The sequence below is a fragment of the Diplotaxodon limnothrissa genome, linkage group LG3, assembly GCF_057381915.1.
Source record: "Diplotaxodon limnothrissa isolate DT_005_m linkage group LG3, D_limnothrissa_male_GT1.1, whole genome shotgun sequence".
NCBI lineage: Eukaryota > Metazoa > Chordata > Actinopteri > Cichliformes > Cichlidae > Diplotaxodon > Diplotaxodon limnothrissa.
This window is the reverse complement of record NC_140598.1, coordinates 969,069-989,328: the sequence shown is the minus strand read 5'-3', so window position 1 is coordinate 989,328 and position 20,260 is coordinate 969,069. Positions and strand designations below refer to the sequence as shown.

Sequence of the window (20,260 nt, the reverse complement as noted above, 5' to 3'; positions counted from 1 at the left end):
CTCCAGTAAAAGTTGAAGTACTGATTCAACTTCTTTACTCGAGTAAAAGTAAAAAAGTAGAGGCTCTGAAATACTCAAAGAAAGAAAGTAAAAGTAGCTCTTTGGAGGACATTTGTGCAAAGCTAACCGAACCTTGTGCTTTATTAACATAATGATAAGACAAGTAGATGGAAATACAAAGATTTATTTCAGTCTAAAATTGAATTGTAACCAATCAGTTAAGCTTGAATCAGTTAAGTATGAGCATGAGCAGGAAAAGTAAGGAAAATAAAACAAAAAAAATAAATTAATTAAAAAAAAAACATCTCTATTTCCTACATTGTAGAGGGTGACTTTGCCTCTAAACAATAAATGTGTGCCGTCAGGTAATGTGGATTCAGCAGGTGGGGGAACCTAAAATTAGCTGTAATGTCTCAGTGGAAAAGAATTTAAACTCACAATAATTTCTATTGAGAGCTTCAGTAGATTTTCTTAGTGTTCATGAGTTGTTCTGTCTGTTTACTGGCTGCACACCGTTTATGCTGTCTGTTTTCTAGATGGTATAAAGTTGCTATGAAGGGCGAATTCAGTCAGGGAATCATAATCAGCTAACGTTCATATCAATCTCTGCTACATTTGATGTAAGCTAACTGTGACCATTAATTCATAGCCACTCTGCACTAGTCACACACTGTTTTTACTCTAAATCCTGTGATGGATTTACATCACAGTAAACACGAGTAAACTAACCTGTTTATCCTGCCCTAGCCTGCAGAGGATTTTACATGTAGTCTTTAAATAACCCAGTTAGCAGCAGGTTTCACAATGTGGAAAAACATGATGTCATATGTACAGATCCAATATTTGATTAGAGAACATGAGGACTTAGATGTAAGCTTTAAATAAGCATCCTTCCATTTAAATTTAAGCTCTCTTCTTCCTCTCCTGTCCTCTTTCATGTTCTTTTCACTCACTGATAGAACATTAAATACACTCATGAGTCACCTGATACACACCTGTGTTTGTGTAGTTTTGAGACTCTTCGCTTTGTCAGTTTTCCTCAGTTTTCACACCTGCACGAAGCAGCCTCACCCTGACAGCTCAACCTTCAAATCACTGTGTCAGCTGATCACTTGCTGTCCTGTGATTGGCTGAGCTTCAGGCCTTCTCTCAGTCAAACTGGAAACAGGGATTGAGACAGTGTGAGGGTTTGTGGAGTGCCACAGTGCTGTAATGAATACTGTAGTGGAAGAAGTTCTTTCACACTCTTCATCCTGGAGCTGCTTTATGTCCATGATCTGCATGGAAACACATCTATGGAGAGGAAATCCAGCTGCTGAGGGTCACATCTGCATCATTGTAGCTACAGTGGATGTTTCAGCGTCAGGACTGGAGGCGGAGCTTTGTGCGTGTCAGGGTGAGGCCGCAGCAGCCGCCTCCAACCGCAGCGCTCGGGCGTGAAACTAGAAGAAAGGAAGTGATCTGTGGCCGGCCGGACTTCATTCCACAGATGTGCTTTAACAAAGTGTGAAGCTGAACTCTGAGCTGTGACAGTGAAGCAGTGTGAGAGTGTCAGTAGATGATCAGCAGAGGAAAGTGAAGCTGCTGTGAGCTGATGTCCTGAAGGGCTTTTAAAGAGTCTCTGAGTTTGACAGGAACATGAAGATGTTTGTGGTGTTTGTGATCCTCCTGCACGGTAAGTACACCTTCCTCTCTCTGCTCTCATCATCAGCTTTTCTTTCATCTCTCTCTCTTTAATGTGTTGAAGTGCATGGCAATGTAAAACAGGAAACACACGACACTGAACTAAACCTACAGTAAACACAAGGGCACTTTTGGTGGTACTGTGTATTATTTCACACAGTCTGGGGTTACTTCAATACAACAGAGATGATCTACTAACATCCAGACTGGCCAACAGCCTGTATCCACAGGCTGTGAGGCTCCTGAACTCTCTGCCCCCCTCTCACGGACAATAACCATATCCAACTTCTTAATAGCAATGAACTGGTCTGCATTGGTGCATCATATCTTTATTCTCTTCCCCCTCCTGCCCCCCCCTCTTTCTTAAATAGATAACTATCATATCTGATATCATATCTCACAGTACAATAATATTGAATGGGTTGCATTGTTGTATTTTGTCATGTTTCTCAGGTCTTTGTCTGAATTTCTACGAACATTATTGCTAAGGATTGTCTTATTGCATTGGAGTCACACTGGGTTAAATATGTACACTTGGGTTTTAAGGGGTATTTATTATTTTCTTCTTTTTTTTGGGTTGTATGGAAGCCCCAAACGCAATTTCATTGTTCTTGACAATGACAATAAATAAATAAATACTAAATACTAAATACTAAAAGAACAAAACCTAAGAACTAAGTTACTACTGATAATCAGAATTAAGCTGAAACATTGAATAAAGATAATCCGAACAGCACAACTAGAAAAACTGAACATAAATCATGTAAAATAATACAAAACACAAGAAACTGAAAATCCTGGGAGCAGAACCAAAGCAGAAGACCGACCCGGGGTGGCAAGTCAGTGGCAATGACAGAGCAGATCAGGAGCCCCACCGCAGGTCAAGTGGCACTGGCCACATAGGTGAGAAGGCCATCCATGACGGCAAAGATCCTTAGCTAATGGCTGGAAAAGTGGCCGGCGATGGTGTGCCGTGTTTGGACGAGCAGGCCATGCTGGATGTGGACGTGGGCAAGCAGGCCGTGCTAGATTTGGACGAGACGGCGGTGTGAGAGCCGCGGGACCAGACGAGGCAGGAAAAGACGGTGGTGGACCAGGCAAGGCAGGACCAGACGAAGGTGGAGCAGCCTCGGGCAGCTGAAAGGCCGGGGACATGGCTGCTGCAGGTAGTGGAAGTGGTGGCGCTGATGGCGGCGCTGATGGCTGGACAGGCTCAGAGCCTCCAAAGGAGACAGGTGGCTGAAGCAACCCCTTGGGACCTCCAGTGGAGACAGAAGATCGTTGGACGGACCAGTTGGGCCCTGGTGTGTGTAGCAAAAAGTGCTGCAAAAGTTGGTGAAGCACACTCGGTAACCAGGAGAGACCAGAATCCAGGCATTGTAGCCATTTATCTACAGCTCACTAAAACTCCTTTTCAGAATGATCCAGCCACCGGTCAGATAACTTATTCACAGAGTAAATAATATCCTCCTGGAGCTCCTCAGACGGCAAGAGTGCTGCTGGGTCGCTTGTTTGGTTTGGTCGTTCTGTCATGACGTGCTGTGCGGCAGGGAGGATTAGACCCAAATGCAGGATCTCAAAAATGTGACTTAAACCCATAATGTAGCTTGTATTGTGGGAAAAACTCTTCATGAAAATAAAGACTTACTAAAACCAACCAAAACCTCACACTTGAAACTAGAAATTAAACATTAGCCAACTAACAGGAGCACGAAACAAACATACAGCATAGCGACAACATGACACGATCCAGGGAAAGGAAAACATGGGGATTAAATACACAGTGGAGTAATCAGGGAATTTGAGACAGGAGGAAAACACAAGTGGGAGAAATTAGACGTAACAAGACAAGAGTTATTTTCCACTTTAATGTCTGTCTCCACTGTTCAGCCACAGATCTATAATACATGGTCCAGATGTTAGGTGTGCTTTGACATCTGGACCACCAAACACCTGTCAGATCTGTAACTGAGTCATAAATGGGAAGATTAGGTTCCTGGGCTGTAACAGAAATCATTGTGTAGAGACTATTGTGGTGCTGTGGGCGGAGCCTGAATACTGTTAGCTGGTTTCAGTTGTGCATGTGTCAGAAAGATATTTTCTTTAAACAAACCTTGATCCGCGCCTGACACACTGTCATGGTTTTTGTTATTTATGGTTGTAATCCTGAGCTTTTGGAGACGAACAGTTACAGGATAGAGACAAAGTTTTTGTTTGCGGGTTTGACCCACCAGTTACCAACAAATGCTGAGAACATCTCGCCCTGTCTTTCCAAATAAGTCACCAAATACATAAGAACTACAACAAGCAACTATCACATGGTGTACACAGTAGTTAGGAACAGAACGTAGGAGGTAATGTTCTTTGTTGGGTTGTTGTTAGAACTTCTCACTGTTTCAGACTTTGGACTTAGTTTGACATTTTTATGTGATGGACTTCCTGCCTCTGATCTGCGCTGTGTTCTTTTTAATGAGTTGTTAAAATGTTGAATGTTTCTGTCGTTCTGTCTCCTGGTTTCTGTAAATGTGTCTAAACTTGATCTTCACCTTAAAGTGACTCATGGAGTCTCTTTCTGTGTGTCCTCAGTTTCCCAGCATGCCTCAGCTGTGGAGCTGCATGAGGGGGACACGTTCATCCTGCCCTGTCACGTCGACACTTTTAATCTGACTAAATCCACAGTGGTGTGGAGTCGCTCCGACCTCAGTCCTCCAACCATCCACCAGCGTCAGCTTCAAGGAGACGAACTGAAAGATCAAAACCAGCGTTACAGCGGCCGAACATCCATGAAGGCTGACGCTCTGGAAACTGGAGACCTCAGCCTGAACCTAACCAACCTCCAACTGTCTGACAGCGCCACCTACACCTGCTCCGTCAGAGACTTTGGAGATGAGCTGAGTCGGAGTGATGTACAGCTGCAGGTCAAAGGTCAGCAACAAACATCTGCTGTAGATACATCTGACATCACTCAGATAAAACTTTACTATTTTATTGCTGCATAAATATGTTCACTCAAAAAATATTAGCTTGAGGTATGTTCAATAAAATATATCACCACATTCAGTCAGAGGTCAAAGGTCATGTTTTTCTGAACTTCACAGAACGGTTTCCATCCTGGGCCAAAGCTCTCCTGATTCTGCTGATTTTTCTTTTGGTTTCTGGAAGTCTCATATGTTATTTCTGTCAATATTATAAATCAGGTGAGTGTTCCGTACTATACACAAGTAGAGCTCACACAAACTTGCTCCAGAAGCTGAAAGAGTTGAGAGTTACAAACAGCTGATACAGAGAGCTGAAGAGAAACTTCCAGGTTTGTTCCAGAAGTCAGAAAACCTCCTTCAGACTCAGTCATTGATCAGTGAAACAGCTCCACAACATGACTTTACTAAACAGTGTGTGTGCTTCACTGCATTGATCTGACACAGAGGCTGCATGTGGACAAGCTGTTCTTTCATTATCTGCAGTTAATCCAGACAAAAGACTCGTTTCTCATATTTCCAAGAGAGACCAGCAGGGGGCAGAAGATGTTACAACAAATACCACTAATAATATAACAAGTAAAGAACCAATATTCATTCAGAATGTTTAAATACTATATTCTGTACAGACCAGTGAACACAAATGTATGAGTTGTGTGCAATAACAGACCAAAACAAGAACACTGACCAAAAGAGCTGTTCTCTCGTTTCTGACAATTTTAGCTCAATTTGTAGATTATTCCAGGAAACCTTATATCCTAAAGCCTTTTTTTTTACGGTGGCCCTGAGAGGCCAAACGGACTGCAACTTCAGAAAACACTTGCAAAAAGAAAAATGCTGCAAAAAGAAAAAAGCTGCAAAAAGAAAAATGCTGCAAAAAGAAAAATGCTGCAAAAAGAAAAACGCTTGCAAAAAGAAAAACGCTTGCAAAAAGAAAAACGCTGCAAAAAGAAAAACGCTGCAAAAAGAAAAATGCTGAAAAACGCTGCAAAAAGAAAAATGCTGCAAAAAGAAAAACACCTGCAAAAAGAAAAACACCTGCAAAAAGAAAAACGCTGCAAAAAGAAAAACGCTGCAAAAAGAAAAACGCTGCGAAAAGAAAAATGCTGCAAAAAGAAAAATGCTGCGAAAAGAAAAACGCTGCAAAAAGAAAAATGCTGCAAAAAGAAAAAATGCTGCAAAAAGAAAAACGCTGCAAAAAGAAAAATGCTGCAAAAAGAAAAACGCTGCAAAAAGAAAAACGCTGCAAAAGCACACACAACACAACGGAAATGTTTCTGGGGAGACAATAAGCGGACGGACCAGTTGCATGAACCAAAACATGCTAACAAGTGCACTGGGACTGGGAGACACTTCAAAGAAGTGGAAGCGGAGCAGCCAAAGAGTAAACTTTCAAAAGTAAGTACTGAATGTTATGTCACTTATTTATGTGCAAATGTTTAATAATGAGAAACATTAAAACATTACTGTTGGCCACATGCCGGCAAAGTTATGTGACATTAGCGATGTTTGAACTTTCAGCGTTTACTTTGTTTTAAAGCCTTTATACGCCGTTCGATAGTCGACCTTAATCTTACAGAGAATCTGATGATTTTATGGATAATTAAAGTCAGTCATATATCCACAAACACAACAAGCTGAAAGTCAGTGATGCTGCTCTGTTTGCAGTCCTGAATATCACGGCACCAGCAGGATTCACTGCACTGTTAATGTTAGCTATGTTATATTGCTGCCTCTGTTCGGTGGTGTCGAGCCAAACGGACTTTAACGTGTGTTTGAACGAGCTGACGGTTCACTCGTTAAGCTGAAAGAAAGATGCTTTAATCACAGCAGTCACACATGTGTCCACTGCACCATCTGGAACTCTTCTTGTTTAGCACTCGTAATAACACAAACACTAAATCCTCCTGTTTGTAGCAGTGTGTACACCTGAGACTGTCACCTATCTGTCTGTCCTGCACTCTCTCTCTGTTTCTTTCTGATTGTGTAATAAAAGTATGAACATGTGTTTATAAGTTACACTTGTGTTTGAATCCTGCAGCTTATCACACATTTGATTTCCATGTGTGACGACTGCAAGTGTCCAGAGTGAGGACAGACTGAGGGACCCACTGCTGCATATCATCTATGAGGCTTTGCAGCCCTGATGATCCACCAGGACAAACTCAGCAGTGTGTGAGGAAGAGGAGGAGGAAGAGCCAGCAGCAGCTGACAGATGGAGAGAATAGACAGACTGTTCCCTGTTTGTGAAGGACTGCTAGGAAAGTTTAACATAACTAATTGTCTGTCCTGAATCAGTCTTATTAGGTAATGTTCAAATAATGTGATCATCCCAGTGTTTTCAGTGTGGGAGAAAGTACTCAGGGCCTTCAAGTTACACACTATGAAAGGCAGCAACAAGTTTAATGTTCAGAAACCTAAAGTCTGTATCAGCAGCAGAATGGAGCTAAAAATAAATGTTTGTTTCAGTTCTATGAAGCTTTGAGGATTTTGGATCAGTAGCTGCTGTGTTTGTTGCATCATATTGCTGTAATTGTTTATATGCTTTATATATTCTGAGCTAAGTTGATCTATAGTGTTACATCATATTCTATAAGGATGTTATGTGTTTGTAGACTTTCTGCCCAGTTTGACCCATTTAGCAGAAGTCAGCCTGTTTAAGGCTCTGATATCTATTCTGTATGACTTAAAGCAGTTATGACATGGTCTGATTTTCTCACCCAATAAAGGAATATTTCATATATCAGTCTACTCTTCATTCTATCAGACACAGTTATCACAGCTTATACATTTTCTTTTTATAAATATATGTAAGCAATGAGCCAAATTTAGTAATGGCAACATACTGAAGGAACAACATTTGTCTTTTATATATGATACACCTATATATGCACTGTCAAAGATACTTGTCTTTGAGTGAAGATTTAAGGTGATAAGACATATAAATAACTGCAACTTGAATCTGTACTGGGCTCAGTATTTGACACAGAGTTCATGTTCACTGCTGTAATAGCTAATAATGATTAATATAATAACTATAATATTGGCCATATTATATTTACATTACCAAAGTGATATGACTTTAGTCTCATGAACAACATCAGCTAATTGTTATTTACTAGCTAATCTTAAATGACTGTTCAGCACAGAAATCAAGCCCAAAAATCATGTTTTGCTGTCCTGTGGTCTCAGCCTCAGATACTCAACTAATCACACAGAGCTCATGTAGAAACAAATGAACTAAATATGTTCTCCTTCATTTCTGTCAAACCAAGTTGTATGACACGTTTCCAGCAGTTAGTATCATGGTTGCTAGGCAACCTGGGAAGCTCGACAGAGACTAGACCGTCCCATACAGACAAACTTGCCGTTTATTTTGTAAATCGAGCTCAACACTGCCCCTAGCGTCCGGGAGCACTTCCGTTGTGTTTTGGAGTTTGCAAGTGTTTTGGAGTTTGCAAGTGTTTTGGAGTTTGTACATGAGTTGTCTCTAGGGGCCACCGTAGATAGGCCACGTGAAACCAGATTCGTGTTAAACAATATAGGGGGAGGAAAATGCACCATGTCAACAGGTATCAGGCTGTGATGTTCTCCTTTATAGTGGACAGAAATTATTATTTTTTGGAGTGGCACAGATAATTTGTGGCATCTTATGGAATGCAGAACAGCTGATTGTTCTGTAAATAGTTTGAAATGGTTATTTAAAAAAGGGGTAAAAGGTTAATGGCTGCAAATAACTGTTGTTTGCAAAATTTGTACATATGATTTTAAAACTGACAATTTATATTTGCATTTAAAGTTATGAAATAGGATTCATTAAACATGTTTGTGGTTGTTACAGTAAAAAATATAACTTTTTCTACTCTGATTTTAATTTTTTTTTTATTTTAGATCAACTGTGTTAATACAGTATATCTAAATGAAAACCTGACTGTAAATTCAGGCATGTGAGGTTGTGTTGAAAAGGATGATACCAAACAAGGCAAAGTAAATAGTTTTTAAGGGTGAAATGAAGAGGTCACATCAAAAGTAGTCAAAAATGGCCAATTATACCCTGGACCCAGAGGGTTAAACATTTTTTTAAAGTAACACAATAGTTACTTTTCAAGTAATTAATTACTTTTAGAATATTGTAACTCAGTTACTAACTCAGTTACTGTTTTTGAAGAGGTAACTAGTAACTATAATTAGTTACGTTTTCAAAGTAGCTCGCCCAACACTGGTAGTTGGTAACATCTGAATTATCCATTCAGCAAAGGAAAATACACAGATTTCCATATTTCAGGGATTTCACTGTTTAAACGCTTACATTAAAAATACAGGTTAGTGGTTCTGCCAGATATCAGCAATCACACATTGGTCACTGATATTTGCAAAAATACCAATATGGACATGTTAGTGAAAAATAAATCAGTAGGGTTTAATTTCACATAAAGGTCAAGTATGTAAAGAATTTGGAAGAAGGAAATTAGATGTCCTCCAGGCCTTTATCTTCTTAAGACATGCCTGTAACTGATTGATTTGAATGATATCAGAAATAAAAATCAAATGCATAGCATATGCATGGTAATCAAATAAATGTATGAATAATTTTTGTGTGCAAAGAAAACTCCTCATTTACATAAACAAACTGGAATCTATCAGATGTGATTCAAATCACTGCAGTGAATTCCCTTTAATAACTCTGGTGTGTTCTAGTGTTTGCAGTAAAATGTTGTGGTCTACACTGAGGTCTAACAGGACAAGCACAGGAATAAGTCCACTATAACAGGTCATAAGGAGAACATTAGTAACTTCACTATAGCTCATGTTGTGCTTTGTTGTCCTCTCAGTTTATAAGGTGGGGGTGAATTCAGAGGTGGAGTCTGTCCAACTGATCTGCAAAACCACAGTTTGTCTGCCTAAAGATGCTAAAGTGGAGTGGAAGGATGCAAACAACAGGAAGGTCCACATGTATGAGAATGGCTCTGACCAGCCTGAAGAACAGGACGATAAATACAAGAACCGAACAAAGATGAAGAGAAACTTACTGGAACCTGGAGACCTCAGTCTGACCCTGAAACAGCCCACAGATGGAGACAACTCCACCTACACCTGCACTGCCTACAGCAGGGAGGGAAACATCCTGATGAAGAAACAAGTGAATCTCACTGTCAGAGGTCAGTGCTGTAGATACAGGCCAAAGGTCAGAGGTCAGACTCATGATGGTGGTTCAGTCTCAGTGGCTCCATCCAATAATGTCTCAGTGTTAGTATGTCTGATGTTTGTGGCTGTTTTGGTTTTTCTTTGATTTCCAGCCAAATGTAAAAGCTTCAGCAGATGAACTGTAGGAGCAAAGTTCATGTGTGAGACTTCATCTGAAGGGTAACATCTTCTAGTTTCTGAACATGTGTTTGTTTAGCATGTGGCTAAAACACAGGCTAAGCTAATCTCAGTAAAAACCTTCATTGGTCCTCATCTATAATCAGTCAAATCTCCACATCCTTTCTCCATGTTATCATCCAAAGCTGTGTGAAGTTTCAGAGCTCTGCAGCTAACAGAGACTTTCAGTTTGCTGCTCTCTTCCTCTGACAGCTCCATTCTTAGGGAGCGTTAGTTCTCTGTTTCACTTTATTCCACTTATTCAGTCTGATGTTCTCTGATCTGTTTCTCTTGTTTAGTGTCTTAAAGGCTGCCAGTGCCTCTCTTTGCTGTAACCAACCTTTCTCTTTATTTCTAAGCTTTTTAAGGACTTTACCTGATGCATCAACCTTTGAAAATGGAAAGAAATCAGTCAGATTTATGGCTGCATCACAGTGTCACATGTAGTTCTCCACATCAGCTGGATTATATCTATAGCAGCAAACAGCAGCTGATCCACAAATCTTTGTCTGTGTTAATAAAGTTAGATCAGTTCAAATACAGTGGAACCCTGACTTACAAAATTAATTCGTTCCCGAGGGTCTTTTGTAAGTCGAAGCACCCATTACGCCTTTTGAGTGAACAATAGGCTATAGGCTAATTACTAACTGCAACAACTATACATCATTCAAGTGGAACAGTGAAGCGCAAGTACAAAAGCTAAGGGGTTGTCACATGATTCAGAAGGCATTCTGGGCATTCTGGGCTCAGCCAATCAGAGCCAGCAGATTTCGTTACGCCGGCATTTTGCCGTAACGCAGGCAGAGATATTGCATTCAAGTGCCTTCGTAAGTTGAATTTTTCATTAAATGGGGTATTCGCAAGTCAGGATTCCACTGTAGTTTGTTGCTCTGCACTTGAAAGCAGCATGTACAGTTCACGAGCGAACCGCACAGAGCTTCAGACTATCTAATGCTCTGTTCACTAAGGTTAGCAAGTTTAATGACAAGTAAAGGACATTTAAAGACTTCCGTGAGGGAAATACTTGTTTTTGATTAATCTGAAGTGTTTCGATAGGTCTCAGTGAGTTAAAAAGTAGGGTTAGCATGTAAGAACAAAAAATAACAAAAAATAATTTCCCCCAGGGATCAATAAAGTATTCTGATTCTGATTCTGATTCTAAGCCTGCTAAAAGTGTTAGCACATGTTTCTATTATCAATACTGTATGAGATTTAATTTTGGTTGAGGCTTTTGTTGATATTTTGATTAATATTCTTGATTAATGATGATCAATATCCCTGATATAAGATAAGATAAGATAAGATAAGATAAGATAAGATAAGATAAGATAAGATAAGATGACCTTTATTAGTCCCACAGGTGGGAAATTTGTTTTGTTACAGCAAAAGTGCAAAGTTATGTAGCAGAAATTAAAAAACACTGGAATGCAATAAAATAAAATAAAATACTATATACAGTAGAATAAAATAGAATAGAATAAAATAATATATACAATAGAATAAAATAGAAATACAAATGCTATATACAACTGAGTAAGAAAATACAAAAGTACAACTTCGTCAGAAGAAGAATTGTACAAGAATTGCACATATAGCAGTCTTATTGCACGTGTGAGGGTTTGATCAGCTGCAAAAGTCTTTGTTGTGGAGTCTGACAGCAGTGGGGAGGAAAGACCTGCAAAATCTCTCCGTCCCACACCGTGGGTGCTGCAGCCACTGAATGAGCTGCTCAGTGCTGTCACAGTCTCCTGCATGGGGTGGGAGATGTTGTCCAACAGGGATGACAGCTTAGCCGCCATTCTCCTGTCACTCACCACCTCCACTGGGTCCAGAGGGCATCCTAGAACAGAGCTGGCCCTTCTGATCAGCCTGTTCAGTCTCTTCCTGTCCCCGGCAGAGATGCTGCCGCCCCAGCAGACCACACCATAGAAGATGGCTGAAGCCACCACAGAGTCATAGAAGGAGTGGGCCCTCTACTCCAAACGACCTGAGTACAGCCTGCTCTGCCCTTTCCTGTAGAGGGCATCTGAATTATGAGTCCAGTTTGTTGTTCAGATGAACACCAAGGTACCTGTAGCTGTCCACAGCCTCAATGTCCATACCTTGGATGTTCAGTGGTTGCAGTGGAGGATGCTTGTGCCTGCAGAAGTCTACCACCAGCTTCTTGGTTTTACTGGCGTTGATCTGGAGGTAGTTCAGCTGGCACCAGTCCACAAAGTCCTGAGTCAGTCAGCTGTACTCCTTGTCGTCCCCATCAGTGATGAGGCCGACTATTATGATATTTAACAAGGGGTAAATACTTGGTCTTTTATTCTTTCATTTTAATAATTTTACACGCTGCTTAAAACAAAGTATAACATCCACCCACTCTGAATGGTATAACAAATTTAACAAAACCACCCAAAGCAATTAATAATAATCTTACCTTTACAATGACATCTGGAAGGTTGGCTGTCATTCTAGAGAGGTCAGGGCAAGCGTCTTTGACCTCAGGCTTGTGAGTGTTGGTAGTAAAGCCCCATAGGTGCACTCATCCTCTTGTAAGATGTCGAGAGCCACTGTCAGGGGCTTCATCACCGTACAGTACTCTTTCAAGAACTGGTACTCCCTTTCATTAAGTCACTTGATTCCCAGCTTTACACACAGGGGATTAAAATCATTCAAGGGAATTGTGATGATTCTAGAAATGGCCTCATACAGGGAATTCCACCTTGTGGATGTCGGTACCATTAGTTTCCTCCGGCTGACTTCCTCTACCTGTTCAGAGGCTAATGTTGATCGACTTGCTTTAGTCCAAAGAGCAGAACATTTTGCAATGCTACTCCTATATACAGCCTTGGTGTCTCCATAGGAATTTAGATGCTTGTCAACATCGCTTGTTAAAATCAAGTTAATTGTGTGCGATGCACATCTGTAGTGTGGAGGGAGGCCAAACTGTGCATCACCACATGGGGTTGAAAGAGCTTCCTTGACATCAGTAAAGGTCAGTTCCTCGTCATTACCTTCTTCATTTTCAGATTCAGACTCCAAATGACAGGGCTGACATACTCTGAATGCTTTGGCAAAATTGGATGCATTATCCGTTACAGTGGCAATAACGTTGCGTTGTAGTCTATATGATGAATGGATTTCTTCAATCTCTGTTCCAATCACATCATAGGTATGGCTGCCTCTAATTCTGTTGTATGCTAGGGCGGCCTTGTTGTGTTGTAATGTGGAATTAATCCAGTGAACCCATAAAACGTTTATTATTTACTGTCCAGATGTCAGCAGTGGTGGAAACAAACTCTACCTCTTCGAGTGTAGCCTTCAAGTTAGAGTTCATTTTGTCATATTCTCTCTCAAGGTATCTTACAAATGACTTTCTCTGGGGCAGCTTGACATCACTTTTAGTTGGTATTTTTTCTACGATGCATCGGAATGATTCAGAGTCTACAGTGGAAATTGGCAACATGTCCTCGACAATATAGGCAGCAATGAGCTTCTTCAGTTCAGTGACACTAAGTCCTGTCACTCTTACGTCTAGTTTAACCTGTTTAGTAGGAGTGGGTTCATCTGAGGTTTGCCCAGTGGAAGTAGATGTGGTAGCCACAGCGGTCATGTCAGTGGGGGGATCCTGGTTTTTTTTTGTTAATTTAACATTCCTGTGGCAGTGTGCTAGGTGCTTGCTCAGGTTGGAAGTGGAATTTTTCGATGTAGAAAGAAGTTTTCTTCCGATGCAGAGTGTGCAATGAACGCTTATGTTTTTGTCGCTTTTTAAAGAGTCAAATTGAAAGCAATGTCGGTATTTCCAAGTATTAAATGCTGCACGATTGAACTCTATCCCTCGCTCCATGTTTTCTATTGTTGATTTACAGACGTGCTACCACAGCCGTCGCACCCGCTTGCGTCATTGTCAGGAGACACTCTCACAAACAAAATCATAGTTTAGTAATGCAGTAACGCAGCGTTCTTACGGGAAAGTAAGTATAATCTAATTACTTTTTTACAATTGTAATCCCTTACTTTACTCATTACTTGGAAAAAAATAATGTAAAGTTACAAAAAGTAAAGTTACAAGTAACGTGTTACTGCCCATCTCTGGTGATAGAAACACTCAGACTTTGTTTCTCTGCTTCATTAAGTCAAATCTGGCCCTCAGAGACTGAATAAAGTCCTGTCCCACTAACAGCAGCTCCAACAGTCTAGGGATGGGTACCGGTATCCGGTGCCATGATGGCACCGGTTCTGACATAAACAGTAGTAACCAGACCGAAAAGCAGCGCACATTTCGGTGCTTTTTTTCCTGAGCTGTGATACACTTTAGATTCTAGCCAATCATTTTACGTTTCCGAGGATAGTAGGCGGGCCCAGGTAGGTACATTCTTTTAGAGCAGAGCTACAGATTAAAATGCCCAAGGCAAAGCGGTCAAAAGTCTGGCTGTACTTCACAGCAAAATATGCAAACTCAGCAGCCTGCAACAAGTGCTTTAAGCTGATACTGTGATACTGTCAAAGGAGGTAACACCTCAAATCCGATGAAACACCTGGCGACGCATAGCGTTCTTTTTAAAAGCCAAGAAATGCGCCGTATTTGATAGCTTGCTGCGAGACCTCACACCGTGCACATCTACTGCGGGTGTGGTGCCTGTTATCGGACCTGGAGTTAGCAACATCCCCCAAAAACTCGAAGAGGAGAGTCCTGGCCCCTAGCCCTGCCAGTGTAGCAGAAATGATGAGGATGATGACGGCAGCAGCAGCTGTTCTTCTCTGCGTGATTAGCTTAATGTTGTTCGTGTGTAATTTACGTTGAGTAGGCTAACCACGTTATTACATTAATGCAGTAAGGTGAACTAGCAAACACCGTCGTAGTTACATGCGGCTGTCTTCTTGTTTGATGGCAGATACTCCCTTCACCCTGGCCAAAAAGGCTAAAATGATCAAAGAAAAAGAGGGAAACAGCTAAACATGAGAGGTTTTTGGACAAAGTTTGTGTTTTTTGCATTGTTTAAGCACTGCTTCCAGCCAAGAGTGATGCCATATATGCCCCATAGCTGCAGAAAAGGCTAACATTGTTATCTTTTTACAAAAAAACAGCTGAACATGAGAGGTTTTTGGACCAATTTTGTGTTCACCATTCTTTAAGCACCAGTTTGAGCACCGTTTAAGCACCAGCACCATTTCAAAAGTACCGGTTTGGCACCGGTATCGGATAAAACCTAAACGATACCCATCCCTACTGTTCACTGCTTTCTTCCTGTCAGTCTTCATCTTTCTGCTGCGTCTCCTCTTCACACTGACCACTTTCTATTTAACAGTGAGCTCCCAGTGAAGCAGCAGCATTCAGCCTGTTAGAGTCAACACAAATGTCTCCATCCAAGCTCATGTTGTGCTTTATTGTCCTCTCAGTCACCCGGGTAGTGGTGGATTCAGGGGTGGAGTCTGTCCAGCTGCCCTTCAATACCACACTTCACCTGCCTGACGATGCTAAAGTGGAGTGGATGGACAGAGGCAGCAGGATGGTCTATGTTTATCATAACGGCTCTGACCAGCCTGAAGAACAGCACCAGGTTTATAGAGACCAAACGAAGATGAATGAAGACCTGCTGAAAACTGGAGACCTCAGTCTGACCCTGAAATATCCCACAGGCTGGAATACAGACAGCTACACCTGCACCGTCTACAGCAGGGAGGGAAATATCCTGCTGAAGAAACAAGTGGAGCTGAAAGTCAGAGGTCAGTGCTGTAGATACAGGTCAAAGGTCAGAGGCCATGCAAGAGTTTATTCTCTAAACATTTTAAGTTTGAATCTTTTTTCAGTTCATTCAAATAATATAAATTCTTTGATGCCGTTGTCTAAAAGCCAAAACTTTTAGGGGGAGCAACTGTACGTTTAATTGAACAGACCAAGACTAAGAGTCCCCACAGTGGGAGTCCATGATGGCTCAAAGTCTCTGATCCTAACTGTTCCTGAGCCTCTCCCCCTGCCTCCTCTTTGGATCTTCTCCTCCTCTGTAACATGAGGAAACATGCAGAAATGATTGAGTCAGCATGCTATTCATCACATGCTTCACCATATTTTTCTGTCTTCGGGTTGGAAGGAAGTTGGTTTGGAAACATATTCAGCGATGCTTCATCTCCTGCTTTGTGTTTGTGTGGGCGCCATCCTGATGACATCCAGTTTGTGCTCCACTGGGTGATGAGAGTCAAACCTTATACAATGAACCATATGTGGTGGTTTATGGTACATATCAACTTTTAAATGTCCCCCATTACTGATGGACATCTCACAGACTAAGAAGGCTAACCTGCTACTTTTCATATCCTCCCTGGTGAATTTGTGTAGGTCCACCAGGTTAATATAATCAGTGAATTGTGGTACATCCTCAGGTTTAGATTTTACCTAGATGTTATTCACGTACCTCAACTAATCACTTGGTGTTGTTCCAGGGCAGTATAATAAACCCCCCTTTTCCACTTCTTCCATGTACAAGTTGGACACAATGGATGAAAATGAAGAACCCATGGTATACCCATGTTTCTGCCAGTAGTACTGACCCTTGTATGTGAAATAGGTGGAATTAAGACAGTTCCAAGAGCAAACACACTTGGTCAGTAATGAGAGTGATTCTGTTGATGGTATTGGGGTCATCCTGTAATCTTTTATGAACTACCTCCAACGCTTCAGTAATTGGAACACAAGTGGAGAGAGATGTAACATCCCAATGGTACATCTTTCAATGCTGTGATTGCAGCCAATCCTCAAATCTCTGTGAATAGTATTCATGGTCATTGATGAGTAGTCATTGATCAATGGTCGTAGATCAGTGGTCATGACAATTTGCATATTAATGGTCAAAAACTGACACCCCCCCCAGCCTATTGGCAGCACGGTGGCATGGTGGTTAGCACTGTTGCCGCACAGCAAGGAGGTCCTGAGTTGAATTCCAACATCAGGCCGGGGTCTTTCTGTGTGGAGTTTGCATGTTCTCCCTGTGTTTGCGTGGGTTCCCTCCGGGTACTTCGGCTTCCTCCCACTGTCCAAAGACATGCAGTTTGTGGGGATAGGTTAATTGGATAATCCAAATTGTCACTAGGTGTGAATGTGCGAATGGTTGTCTGTCCCTGTGTGTTGGCCCTGCAACAGACTGGCGACCTGTCCAGGGTGTACCCCGCCTCTCGCCCTATGACAGCTGGGATAGGCTCCAGCGCCCCCCGCGACCCTGAAAAAGGATAAGTGGAAGCGAATGGATGGATGATGAGTAGTCATTGATCAATGGTCGTAGATCAGTGGTCATGACAACTTGCATATTAACTCATTCACTGCCATTGACGTCTATAGACGTCAATTGAAAAACTTACGTTGACTGCCATGAAAATGGCTGGCAGTGAATGAGTTAATGGTCAAAAACTGACACCGCCCCCCAGCCTATTGTTCATTCGCAGTCAGCTGAGAAGACACTTGGATGACTGACAAAACATTTCTCCCACTGAAAACCCTATGTCCAGATGAACACGACCAACTTTTTTGTGATTTCCTCCTTTCGATGTGGAGGAGTAGCATCTCTACTCTGAGCACTCCAAATATCAACACTTCACCGAGTTCTTTTGATTCCTCAGAGGCATCCGATGGAACACAAAACACTGCTCAGTAGACCATTTAACACTTTATTTTTTTTTAACATTACTTCTAGAAGGGAGATGCGTCCTACATGACACGTTGCAGCAGATCTCAAAATGGTGACGCGCACCTGACAGTTTTATTCCCGGCCACCCCATTCTAGTCTAAACAACAGCATTTCAGTAACTTTTGACTACTAGATGGTTCCCTCTTATCTACTGCTCTACAGGCAAATATGTGTGAGACTCTACGACTGAAGGACACGTATTCTAATGCCTTTATTATTCAGGGTTGTGTCCACTCAACACTACTTCTATATGATCATATGGAAGTTTGGAATAATATGAGATTAATAAAAGGCACAGTAATAAAGCACTTCAGGTAAGATCATTCCAACATCCCCTCTTTTGGTCTCCCCCCATGGTAGACCAACACTACTGCAAGTCATCAAACATAATATCAGCGGATTGACCCTTCCTGGTTCTCAAAAGTGGCATCATGTGGTCGGCATCAGAACCTCCCACAGCCTGATTAATCACTATTACCAATTACAGATACAAAGAAAAACCCAACAATCATATGACCCTCTACGAGCAAGCACTTTGGCGACAGTGGGAAGGAAAAACTCCCTTTTAACAAGAAGAAACCTCTGGCAGAACCAGGCTTAGGGTTGAGGGTGCTAACACCCTTACCTTCAATAAGCCCTCTATGGTCTCCGCCATACCCTCCTCTGCCTCAGGTCTGTGACGGTATTGCGGACGCCAAATCGGGACTTCCTTCTCCAACTCAGAAGTCACGTGGTTAAGCCGAACAACCAGCCTCCCTTGAGAGCAGGGGTCGTCAACTTCAGGCCTCGAGGGCCGGTGTCCTGCAGTTTTTAGATGTGTCCATGATCCAACACAGCTGATTCAAATGGCTAAATTACCTCCTCAACATGTCTTGCAGTTCGCCAGAGGCCTGGTAATGAACTAATCCTTTGATTCAGGTGTATAGACCCAGGGTGAAGGCAACAGCGTAGACATAGAGGACAGCTACAAGTACCTGGTGATCCCACAGACACACCAACAGTGTGATTAATAAAGAAATATTTGAACCGTGCTTTCTCAGTCTGCGCCTGAGTCCAAAGATTGTCCAAAGAATCCAAATTATCCTTGTATGTGTGACGTCTTCTCTCTTTGTTTCTAAATGAATGTTTTGGAGTGGTTCAGCAGTTTATTCCACATTTGTATTCAAGAAAGTGGATAACAGTGAAAAGCTCATCTGGTTATCACTTTTAATTTTGTGTTTGATGTCCTCTCAGTCCCCCAAGTGGAGGTGGAGGATGGGGTGGACTCTCTCCAGCTGCCCTTCAATACCACAGGTCTGCTTGAAGACGCTATAGTGGTCTGGAAGGACGGGAAATCCAGAATGGTCCACATGTATCAGAATGGCTCTGACCAGCTTAAAGAGCAGCACCAGGTTTACAGAGACCGAACGAAGATGAATGAAGACCTGCTGAAAACTGGAGACCTCAGTCTGACCCTGAAACATCCCACAGACTGTGACGGTGGAGCTTTCATCTGTGAAGTTTGGAGGAATGGAGACATTTTCAGAGCAAAACCATTGCTGCTTAAACCCAAAGGTTTGAACCATTGTTTACTTTTTTCCTTGTATGCCACTAAGAACAGACTGCCCTGACATCAATGTAAAAAAATTAACTTTGATGCTCCATTTAATGCATGACTCTCTAACTGTTATTTATCACAATGGAAATTACAAAAGTTTCAACTACATTCAAGACTAAAAACAGATGTTACGTAAGGCCCAAAATGGCCTCCATACAAGAAGGTAGTAGCTCTAATATTGACCAGTAACGAATCACAATCACACTTTGTACAGCTCATGTTGTGTTCGTTGTCCTCTCAGTCTGTCAGGTGGAGGTGGAGGAGGGGGCGGAGTCTGTCCAGCTGCCCTTCAAAACCACACAAAACCTGCCTGAAGATGCTATGGTGGTTTGGAAGGACCAAATCAATAACAAGGTCCACGTGTATGAGAACGGCTCTGACCAGCCTCACAGACAGGACCGGCTTTACAGAGACCGAACAAAGATGAATGAAGACCTGCTGAAAATTGGAGACCTCAGTCTGACCCTGAAACACCCCACAGAATGGGACAGTGGGAGATACGAGTGTGGTATCTACAGCAAGGACGTCTGGATCAGGGTGAAAACTTTGCTGCTGAAAGTCAGAGGTATCTGTCTGTCTCTCTCTCTCTTCATGTTCACGTCTGTATTTCCCTGTCTGACTGTGTTGTGTCTCCTCTGCAGGGAGAGTTCAGGTCCAGGATCAAACAGGGGACATCAGGAACAGAAGCAGCTCCATTGATCCGACTCCTCTGATGGCTGATCAATCAGTTTGATCTGTGTGTTCTTTGATTATTGATCAGTGATGTCAGAGTGGAGTCAGTGTGATGTTGTTGTTGTGTGTTTGAGACTTTTAGTGTCCATGAAGGTCTCTGCTGCCGTAGATCCTCTGAACTGTGACAGAGGTCTCACTCTGGAGGAAACTCTCAGCACTTTCCAGCAGCTCCTCCATCATGGAGGACGTTCCCTCACTGTAACAGGTGGAGGAGAGAGGAGAGGAAGCACAGGTGGATCCTCTGT

At 42.0% G+C, this 20,260-nt stretch overlaps 1 protein-coding gene across 5 annotated transcripts; it reads left to right on the top strand.

Moving 5' to 3' along the window:
- Positions 1-1,548: 1,548 nt before the first annotated feature.
- LOC146634229 (butyrophilin-like protein 2) lies at positions 1,549-20,242 on the top strand. Of its 5 annotated transcripts, XM_085375664.1 has the most exons (8): positions 1,549-1,675; positions 4,270-4,608; positions 4,782-4,880; positions 9,491-9,817; positions 15,408-15,734; positions 18,920-19,240; positions 19,525-19,848; positions 19,925-20,242. In XM_085375664.1, the coding sequence occupies exons 1-8, from the start codon at positions 1,639-1,641 to the stop codon at positions 20,014-20,016; spliced, it is 1,866 nt and encodes a 621-aa protein (XP_085231790.1). In that variant the 5' UTR covers positions 1,549-1,638; the 3' UTR covers positions 20,017-20,242. The 5 variants fall into 5 exon arrangements, with proteins under 5 accessions (XP_085231790.1, XP_085231798.1, XP_085231815.1 ...); XM_085375672.1 differs by lacking the exon at positions 18,920-19,240 and having other exon boundaries at positions 4,270-4,601; positions 4,751-4,880; XM_085375689.1 differs by lacking the exon at positions 15,408-15,734.
- The last annotated feature ends 18 nt before the right edge of the window (positions 20,243-20,260 follow it).